General features: G+C 30.7%; 1 protein-coding gene across 1 annotated transcript; it reads left to right on the top strand.

Moving 5' to 3' along the window:
* Window positions 1–1,619: 1,619 nt before the first annotated feature.
* Window positions 1,620–3,884, top strand: LOC129962519 (cilia- and flagella-associated protein 43-like). The gene has a single exon (XM_056076270.1). It carries the CDS (start codon window positions 1,620–1,622, stop codon window positions 3,882–3,884), a length of 2,265 nt encoding a protein of 754 aa, XP_055932245.1.
* Window positions 3,885–11,570: the final 7,686 nt, after the last annotated feature.

Here is an 11,570-nt window from a genome sequence, read left to right on the forward strand (position 1 = left end):
CTATTCTAGAAGATAAAGATTGTTTTACATTCTTAAAGGATGAAAATGTAGAAACATTAACATGGTTTGATAAAATGGCGCACGAACCATGGGGTATCCATTCAGAACTTATTGAGAGTCTGCCATTAGCAGCGTGTTGTAGAGATATGACCGAATCTGAAATAGTACATTTTTTTGATTTTCTGGTTAAAAGCGAAAGGGTAAAGATAAGTTGTCATTGCTGGCTTAGTGATACAGATATTATCCTGGCCTGTAACTCCGGGTCTGTTATTCAACTTAATTTTCAAACTGTTACTTTAAAATATTTATATTTTTCTGCATTTTATAAAAATGAGATAAACGCGAATACAATAAGATGCATAGCAATGAACTTAAGCGGAATGTTTGCAGGTAAGCAAAACGGAGATTTTGTAATGATTCCTGACATTCACAAATGGGAAGAAACAAGGTTATTTACAACCCATTCTTCTCCGCTGTATATGGAAATATCACCAGATTATGCGGATTTATTAATAGTAACTGATAATGGGGCAATATTATGGTATGGATCATCAGTCAACAAATCAAACTGCTTAGCATTTGAGACTGACAATCAAGCTATAATTAACATTTATATTCCCAATGATTTGTATGTTATTACAGCAAAACTAAATGGTCGAATTGAAGCGTGGAATATAGAAAATGGTCTTATGCAATCAGAAATGGAAATTGATGAAACCATAACATATATGGATGGAAGTTTATTAATCCCTGTATCATTAATTGCTACAGACAGTTCTTATTTATACATATTGAACGTTTCAATCATTGAAGAAATGAGCATAATTAAAATACTTCGACCATATGAAAAGCCTATCATAAGTATTTGCGCAGGAAATTATAGTAAATTCGCTCTTCTGTTATCAGAAGATTATAAGGTTTTTTTGCTTTCTGTTTTGCCTTCAAACCAATTCTCTTTACTGGGATACTTTGATTGCAATTGTGTGGCTAAAGATATGGTTATATTCAGTAAAGGCTTGCAAGAAATAAGTTACATACTTCTTCTGTGTGAGTCAAATGCTGTTAAGGATACTAATAGCATTCTATCCCTGGAATTACCATCAGATTTTGAAAGAAATTTCGAAGATTATTGGAAAGATGAGTCTGGTATTTTGGATAAAGAAGTAATAAAACTGAGAGAAATTCCCATTGATTTTCAAAGTTCAAGTATAACACTCCATTATATCTACGGTATATTTTTATCACTTCTACCGGAAAATAAAGTTCAAAATTCTGATTATATTTTGCAAAATATATTTCCAGAATGTGATTCGAAAAGAGAAATATTCGATCTTTTTGATTTGAGCTGCAGTCGCTTAATCATGTCTCCATTCCATAACATTATATTGATTATAAATACCGCAGGGAAAATTGTTTTGTGGTTTATTAATCAGCCAGATATTCGTCTTTCAATCGATATAAATTCTTTAATAATAAATAATGAAATTCCATGCATACAATTTGCTTTAAACGAAGAATCTTTGATAGTGGCAAACAGTAATGGTGATATCGTAAGCTATGACATCCCATGTTCAAAAGAAGAGAATGAAATAGATTGGATAATGCAATATAAAGAGGTTATGTCGGAAGAAACTAGGTTTCTCTCAGTTATAGAACCGCAAATAAAAAAAGATCACGAATTGATCCCATGGGTAACATCACTGATTGATAAATTGAATGAAAAATCTTTCAGAAACTTGGAAACAAAAAGAACACATATTTTTCAAGGAATGTTATCATTTAAAGAAGATGTAGAAACTCTGCTGAATGAAAGTTCCTCCATCCCAGAGGAGCATCAATGGGGAAACGAAGAGTTCGTTATGGAAGATAAATTAAGAGACAATTTGCTAAAAGAAAGGGAAAAAGACTTAGCAGACAATAAGCAAGCTTTGACGACGCAATTAAATAATGGATTGAAACTTATTAATGATATCAAACGCAAATGTTTGGACAGTATGCTCCAAAAAGGGAATATTTTGGATGCATTTGAAAAACGAAAATCTTTACATAATTATCCCGTTCCACATTTTTCTGATACTTCAAAACTTCTCATGCAAAGGGCGTTGAAATATTTTCAAATTAATAAATGCTTAAAATATCTAGTGGCTGAAAAAGATTTCACTGAAACTGACATTGAGTTAAATTTCAGCGAACAAGAGTATGACGAAGACAAAGAAAAAATTGGTACAAACTTGAGAGAAGATATCCTGTTCATGCAAACTAAAGAAGAATGTGTCAATTACACTCTCCTCTTAGAATACATAATTTTTCATAAAAGACTAGCATTTAATAAACGGTTTGAAAACTTACTTCAACTCAAGAAGGACACAGTAAAGACCATAAAGGCCAATAACTCACAAATAAGAAACATGTTGACTGCAATTGAAGAAGAGAGGGAGCTATGGGAGCCTGATGATGTAGTAGAAACTCTTGAATCTAAATTCCAACCCACGGAAGAAGAAATAGAAGAGAACTGTCACTTGAAATCAGAAGCAGAGTCAAAAGTAATGAAAGGAATTGCAGCTGATTTTCTGGAAGATGAATGGCTGCAAAGAATATTAAATCCAAAAGTTAAAGAAGCTCAACCGAAACTCAAACGAGAAGCTATAGGACGCATGAAAAAAGAAATAGACAAATTAAGCAAAATTTCGTCCGATGCATATAATCATTATGAGAAAAGTCATAAAATGTTAGTGGAGGAAAAATTACAGTGGGATTTAAATATCAACCAGGAAGAATTGCAACTGTTTTTAATTATTTTCTGCACAAGTAACAACAAACTTATTAGAAGAGGAAATTTATTCTTTAAAGAGTGCATCGAGGGTTTAAAAAGAGTAGCCGTTGTTGTCGATTCTCAACGAGCCAAAATAGATCTTTTAACTATGAATATGAATAAAATCCGAGAAAATTTGATGAAAGAAGTCGCGAAAATCGATGGTGAAGTTCAGCAACTGAGTAGAATGTCTCGAAACAAGCAGGCGTTTCTCGACGCATATAAAGAAAGACCGAGAATGAAATCAATTTCAGAGACACTAAATCCTTTCGCGAATAAAAGCAGTTTAGAATATGAAAGTTTTAATTACTTAAATTCAAATAAGATGAAACCACCACGAGTTCCAATGAATATCTGGAAAGAGCTATGCGCACTGAGAGAAGAAAGAGCGAATATGGAGAAAAAACTCAGGATGAGTGATTTTGATTTTTCAAAATTGGATAAGAAAAGGAATGAAATTAAGAACTGGCAGAGTGATTTGAGGGCGTTCATTCTGGTCAAATCCGTATTTTTCAAGTACATGCACGAAAAAGAACTGGAATGCAACGTTGAAATGCCACTAGTAACATCTATCACCAGCGAACAGCTTGAAACTGAATATCCACTTAAACTCGCGTTTAATCATTTGATTTTCATTAAAAGATACCACGTAGAAGCCTTGAATAGTGTTATTAGCATTGCAGGAGAAAATAAACTCGAACTTCTGCATAAAACGGCAACAGCTAAAAATCAAATTCAGAGAAATGTGACAAGAATACAAAACATAAATTTAGAGCTCAGAGATTTGAAAACTGATATCCAAACAGTTCTGAATACCCCATTAGGGCGTGAAGTTCTGAATGCTCTGCAAGATCCAATGGGTTTTGGCCCTCATGTGAAAATACAAGAAGTAGAGAAGACGCACAAACAAGAAAAGCATGACATTGAACGGCAGATGCAGAATGTGTCCAAAAATATAAATAACATAAAAATGAGAATGCAAAATTTACATAAGGGAATGAGTAACAGAATGAAAGAAATAGACGTATTAAAAGGAAAAATTGCTGAATTACGCAATTTGGGAGATAAATAACTATATTTGATACCTTTCAGAAAGGCTCCAACAAGTGTAAAATATAATTAATCCACTTAAAATACTAACTATATACTATAATAAATATTAAATTACTTTTATTAATTTATATACTATAATAATTATTAAATTATTTTCTTTCTTTATTTCAACTGTAATAAAAAGTTATTTGCTTGACACAATGCGCAATGCTTTTATTCTATCTAGGCATAATTATTGTAATGTCACTACCGATAATTATATTTTCCTATTTTAAATCCATTCTGAAAAAAAATAGTTAAATCTTCGTTTCTGTTTCATATAGCATTTTAAGAAGTTATTATCTTGTAAATTGGGAATTTGATTCTGCAGATTATAGTTTATTAGTGCTAAATATTTTTTTATTATTAATAACTAATAGTGTTTAATATTTAATATTTTAAATATTAAATTTATCTAAATATACCAAATTCCTTTACTATTTCATTTATGAACTTTTAAAAGAGGATGATTCAGTATCATGGAGCTTATTGTCAATTTCAACTACCGAATGAAATTTAAAAACTGTCCATTTTGTTTTAGTTACATTGTAAGAATCTTTTTTTTTGGATACATCTATATTCCAATTTCGAGAACATGATTAAACGACTTTTAAATTTGATTTATAACTCACTTCTTAAATGATTTTAAAGCAAACTGAACCTACTTGAAAACGTTCTGTCTACACTGCGTTACAACCATCAAAATTACATTATATGAACTTAAGACAGAAGCACTTACATAAAGAACATACTTTTTTTATGGTTTGAATTTTTGTCAATTTAATATTATATAAATAACTGGCTGCGAAATATGCAGTTTTGCTATTATCAATTAAATGTGTACGTTTCGATTATATATGCTAAGATTATTTAGAGTTCTAACTCTAGAATTTTACAACTTATAATTGGCCGTTTCTAAATTTATTCTGTTTATGAAACGATGAACTTTTATTTTAAAAATAGTAATACTGTCAAAATAAAACTACTTTAAAGCAGTTTAGTCTTACACAATACATGTTTATTTTTTAAATTATCTTTAGTGTAATTATACATATAGACGTTTTAATATCAGCGACTATTAAAAATGGAATACCAGCAATTATTAATTCAAAAAATAATTGTATATAAATAATCATAGGTTTTTTTAGTTTGTTATATTTTTGTAGGATTATTTCTGTATTTTAAGGAGCAAAGTATATTCACATTTCCTATAATATTTAACCAAAAATTCAAAAGTAAATGGAGCAAAAAAACTATATACAACAGAATCACTATAGTGTGGAGGAGATGCGATTAGTGCACATTAAAGAAACAGAAGAAAATTTATACAAATTTGATAATACATTTCAAATGAGCTAAGCTTCTAAATATTAGGAAAAAAAGGGAATTTCACTGTTTCTTAGTAAATATTTTAATCTTTGCCACTGTACTTTTTTAATTATATATATATATATATATATATATATATATATATTGTTACGAAATTTTCCGGGGTTCATTTGGATAGTGGGAGTTATATGGTGTGGAGAACACTCAATCAGCAGGCGGCAGTAGAAAATGAAACAACGACGTTTGTTTACACGAAGACACACAGGACAGCACAAAGACGACAACTATATACAGCACGGAAGACGATTATCTTCAGCCGAGACGTGCAGCATACAACAGTATACACAGCAGCTCTACTCCGCTCGTCCCTGGAAGACGAGTTCTTCACTGTCGCTTCCGACTACTCTTCGACTCCACTGGTCCACGACTCAATTCACCGTCGACTCCCCGGCAGCTGCAGCTCCTTTTATAGGTCTCAGCAGGCGGGCCTAGAAGCCTCTCAACCAATCAGGAACGTTCGTGGAGTATCTCCGTTCCTACTGGACGGATCGGGAAAATTCTCGATGTTTCAGGTATAATCTATTTTGGCACCAAAGTCGCCAAATGGTCGCCAAGTTCTGGAACCTCCGACGCGACCCCGGACTCCGTCCAGTACAGATGACTGTAAAACATTCTTTCCAAGGGGGAACCAACTATGCTGGGAAGCAGCATTACAGATTCGTAACAATAATTTATATATATATATATATATATATATACAGAAAAAAATTTCCGACTTCGCATATTATATAAAAATTAAGAAAAAAAGGCAATGTGACTGTTTCATAATTTTTCCAAAAAAAAAAATTGTTACACTTTTTAAGGATCTGCAATAACCATACAGAAAAATAACTTCAAAGAATCTTTTTTAAAAAAACCGTATTAGGATTAGTTCTGTAATAAGGTGCGTAACTTATTTATCTAAATTTACTTCCCACTGCCGCGCCTGCAACATCACGTGGGATTTCCGTTCGTTTATGTCGCTTTGTCTAGGGTCGATTCCTCCTGTGTTCCTCTGATGCCTCTCATTCGTCAATTATGTCTTTGTCTACTATGTGTCTAGGTGCCACGCGTCGTCAGTGAATTCTTAGTACCTGTTTGGCAGAAGCCTTTCTCAATAGTGTTTGGCGTTAATCTATTCTTTTCAGCTAGTTTATGAAATGTATTTATTAACAGTTAAGAAAATTCTAAAGCCTTTTGAGTGTTTTATATTTAGTTGTCTGAGAGATTTGTTAAGCTCTGTACATATGGAAATGTGCCTTCATTTTGTTTTGAAGAGAGGTTTAAATAAGCTAGGAAATTCAACAATAGAAAAAGATAGAGTTCAGTTGTTAATAATTCAGTGGAACAAAAAGTTATATACTTGATAAAGAATCAATCTTTACAATTCCTGTTTAAGAATTGTCCAGCATATCACCATTTTTATCGAAGTATTTTAATCTTCAGAAATCTTATAAATGAGAAAACAGACTTCAAAAAAAATCGAACAGAAAAGTTTGAAATCCAAGCAAGTAGACTCTTTGATATATTTGTGTATAGTTATACTCTTATAATGTATTTGTATAGCTTTTGTAATAAGACCTTTGCAGTTGATCAATTTTCTTTAACCCGTCAACACATGCAGAAGTTACTTTTGATCCATCCTTTCTCTTCTGCTCAATTTCAGAATTTCTAAAAGTTTACACCTGTTACTTCCTACACCTTCATGGAGAAGCTAGAAGAAGAAAATTAGAACAGCAGAAATCAATGAAATGATATATCTAATTTCTTACCGGAGAATCGAGGTCCAACTGATCCCTGTTTGTAATAGCGTTTTAGATCCTTTTAATGTTATGGCTATGGCAGCGTATGAATGTGAGCAGCAGATACAGAGATCTTTTTACAAGTGTTTCTACTGATAGTGAAAATAATGATAACTCGAATTCACCAGATATTGATGAAATTTAGGTGAGTGATTAAGATACAGAATCCGAACAAAACGCAGATTCTGAATACTCAAGAAAGTCTAAGAAAGTATTTTTTGCACGTAAAAAAAAGCAGCAAATCCTGCTCTCATATTATATGTATAAATTGTCTTGTATTGTCATGAATTCTTTATGGTAAAAATTAATTTTATTCTGAACGGGAAATGATAAAAGTACTTTTCTAATATGTATATAAAAATGAAAGGCAGAAATGAATCTTTTAAAGTTGATTGCGTAAGCTTCTTTTCTACAAAACATTTCAATGTAAATTACATTTAAAATGTAGAATTTCTTATTCTTTCAACATTTTTATAGAGAAAAATAAACTTATTACTTAAAAAAAAGATTTGGGAGTAGGGGATGAGAATGACCCCAGACTTGTGCTAATGATGATGATGTTGTTGTGTCTGCGTTACCAAGAAAAGGGGGTGCAGTAGCTTCAAAGGGTAAAGACCCCTGAACACCCGAGGGCAGAATTCTGACTTCTAGCTCTCATTAAAATGACACTCACATAATCGCTTGCACAACCTCTTTTTACGGGAAGTCTCTTTCACCCACCTCATAGATAAAACACAGGGAAAAGAACAACCATGCCCACCGGAAAAACGCGCTGCCCCTAGGCCAGGACGCCGGCACTTGTGTTAATGTTTTTAAAAAAAGGGATGCGTGTGCTGAAAGGTTAATTCTATTTGTGAGAAACTTAATAAGATTCTTGTCAATAAGCATAAGATTTGTCTAAGAGCATAAGATTTTTGTAAGAAAAAGAGTGGGTTGAGAATAACTGATTATTAAGATAGAAAGGAGGGATTCAGGTTGAAAGCTAGACTTCAGATGAAAAAAGGTATATTTTAAAAAGTTTCTAAAACCATTCTAGTTGTTAAGGAAGAACTTGATCCTTTAGACAAAATACTGTTAATACTGTTCGGTTGTGTTCGAAATATAGTCATTTGTTGTTAACGAATACAATCCTATTCAGAAAAGAAATTCCCAAAGCAGATGAAGATAAGCTTTAAAGCTACCGCTTTATATAGCGATCTCAATAAAGTATCTGGTAGTGCAGTTGTTGCTATAGCAGCAAGCGCATTTTAAGATATTGCTTTTCTTCTGACATTGCACAAAAACTAATGTTTCTAAAGTTGCTTACAAATAAATTACAATGGAAAAAACACAAAAGAAGTTAATTTTCATAGCAATAACTGACAGAATTGTGAACAATTATATGATATTTATTTTGACGGCAGAAAAATTGAATTCTAGTTACAGAAAGAATTGAATACAAAACAGATTTATAGAACAGTAAAGAAAGAATGCAAAACAATTGAGCAACGAATCAAATACAAAACATGCTATCGAAAATTATCCGAACATCAAAGAACCTGTTTCAGTTTATTTTAGAAATGTGCTTCAGAAATCCGGATCTGCCAAAGGCATTACATCTAGTATCCTATCTAAATAAAGAATTACAGAGGAAGACCCTCAAGCTGTGATGGTAGATATAATTGAAAAAATATGGATTTAAATCGTACTATTCGTCACTTTAAAATTTGCGCTTGACGATCACTGAAAAAGACTTTATTTCATTCGTGTGAGTTATTTTCTGTATTTTTTTTTTCCGTATTTGAATGGGAAAATATCTGACTCAAGACTATATTGTAGACCTACTGGGAAGAATCCCAGGGGATTTGAGTATAAAAAATTACTAGTAATTGTTTTCCAGCCAATAGATAAGATCGATTCAAATAGTGAAGCTTAAAATAAGGAAAATTTCTATTTGTAAAGATCTTAATAAATATATTTTATAATATAAAGACTTTATTTATATAATACGTTTGAACTCAATTTCATCATAAAAATTATGGAGTATTAAAATAAATTACTTCTGCTACTCTTTAAACTTACAAAAAATGTAAAAAAAATGTCATAAATTTGTTTGGATTTACTCGATTGATAGATATTCTCTAATATATATACAACTTTCTTTTTCTTATACATTAATACCAGATGAAACTTACTTGTATTATAGCACTCAAAAAAGGGAGACACTATTTTAAAATGTGAAGATAAATAGATATTTTAAAATATCAAGATTTATAATCAAGAAATAGTGATATCTTTCTTTTAACAAATATTTAAATACTTTATTAGATTTCAATAATTATTTTTGTTTAAATAGTTATCAATCTCAACTTATCCGCTCTACGATGACTCGAAAATATAAATTTGAAACTTTTATCATTGACCTGTTCAAAAAAAGCTACTGAAATTTTGAGTCCTAATGATATTGGTAGGGAAAAATTGCCTGAATTCTATATAATACGAAATTAAAATAGGACAAACATTTATAGTTAGAAAATTTCATGTTAAAAGTGCATACCTGTTGAAATATTTTTTTTAAATATGACTTTGAAGTCGACACGATAAAGTATATAACAGCGAAATAAAAACCGACAAACTTATTTAATGAATAAATGAATAATGAATAATTCAAGAAATGCATTACCTTGCAAGTAACTGATCTAGGAATAAATATTGACAATTAGAAAATATTTGGTTCCATTTTTTCAAATACAGTTGCAAGTAAAATAAATAAAAGTTAGAAAATTTCGCTGAAAAATATGAGAAAGAATTTATATATAGTGGTCTTTCTATGTAATTCCCAGCTTGTTATGACTTCACTGATGCATGCTATAGTCACTATTCTCAATTATTCTTTTTTTTTTCAGTTACCCTTACTGAGCCTAATCCATTCCAGTTATTGGGGACTTATAAGGTATTTTATTTGATAGTAATTGGTGTAGGAATTTGAATTTAAAGGGAATATTGCTTGTCAAATTTCAATTAAATTGCTTATGCAAAACTATTTACAATTCCATGAATGATGTATTTGTAATTTTGATTGAAAATAAAGTTTGCCATTTTTTGTTTTAATTTTGAATCTGTTTTGTGAGCAGTTAGTTACATGAACTTTCCAAATGAAGTTTTCCCCAGTGTCATCATAGAGCCACTAAACAAACGTCTGTCTAAAATGTCTTTCATCTGATTTCTGATTCATATTGTCTTTAGCTGCATTGTAAATTCACATTTTTTTTATTCCTCATGATATTAGTCAGATAATAAGTGTGATAGATTTTGTTTCTTCGTTATATTTCAATAACAGAAGAAAATGTTTAATGGACTAAGAAAATGGGTTTGAATTTTTTCACTATGTATTGATGAAACTAAATTAATGCAAAAATATTGTTAAGAAAACTATCAAATTTCAGTAAAATAGTTTTGCAATAATCAAGTTGATATTTATTTTGAATATTAAAATGGTGTAATTTTTTTTACATTTAACATTTTAGATGTTATCTCAAAAACATTGCAAATTTTTAAATAATTAAAATTTCAAAATATCTCCCGAAGGAGCTCATTCCCATCCTCAAAAGAATATCTGTTGCTCTTTCTCAAATGATCTGGCTAATAGAAACACGCAGGTACATATATAATGTCTCCTTTAATAATAACAATGATTGCATATTTTTATCTATTTTATTTTCAAATCAGCTAATAAAAAAAATTAAAAGAAGATTTTATTTATTTGTTTGAAGCTTAAAAAAATACTAATCTATAAAAACAATGAGAAATTATGTGGTTGTTTCAGGAAATAAAAATTCACTACAAATAGCAGAAGAATTTTACTTTTGCAGATCACACAAACTTAAAACGTAACCTCATTAAATAATCACTTTTTTCTAGCTTTAAAATAATACTTTTTCGCACAGCAGCTTATATAGTGCCAAAAAAAAACAATTATGTTCTATAAATAATATTAACTTAGCAGTTTTTTTTTATTTTACAGTCACTTACATTTCTCGATGAGCTTCTATCAAAATATCTTTTAGGTGACTTAAATGCAAACCATTGAAGACTCGCAGCGATTTAAGAAAAGAAGTTTAATTTTAAAACACTCAGCGTTGGTCATTTGAAACAGAATATATTGGCCTCAAACAACACCGTTATGACAAGCGATAAAATTTTCTTGAATATTTTTTTTTAACATACTCCCGTTTCGCGCCATTTAAAACCGTGAAAATATGGTGTCGTCATATATACACGTGAAATTTCCTAACACCCAATCCGAAACTAAGTGGGGAAAAAAATCTCTTCTTATCTTCGTAATCCAGACACTTTGAAGCTTTTTAATGTTTTTATGTTCTTGCATGTATATAGATATAGTTTGAAAGCTTTCTCCTTCGTTGGGGTGATTTCAGAGGCATTTTATATATAAAATCGTTGTGATGAGATTTTATGTGATACTAAATTTTCCTTCTTGAATGTAACGATTTCTCTTT

The sequence above is a fragment of the Argiope bruennichi genome, chromosome 3 (assembly GCF_947563725.1).
Source record: "Argiope bruennichi chromosome 3, qqArgBrue1.1, whole genome shotgun sequence".
In the NCBI taxonomy this organism is placed as follows: domain Eukaryota; kingdom Metazoa; phylum Arthropoda; class Arachnida; order Araneae; family Araneidae; genus Argiope; species Argiope bruennichi.

What these genes read in the sequence shown, in the direction of transcription:
- LOC129962519 (XM_056076270.1), top strand. Translation starts at nt 1,620, where the DNA reads ATGTCGGAAGAAACTAGGTTTCTCTCAGTTATAGAACCGCAAATAAAA.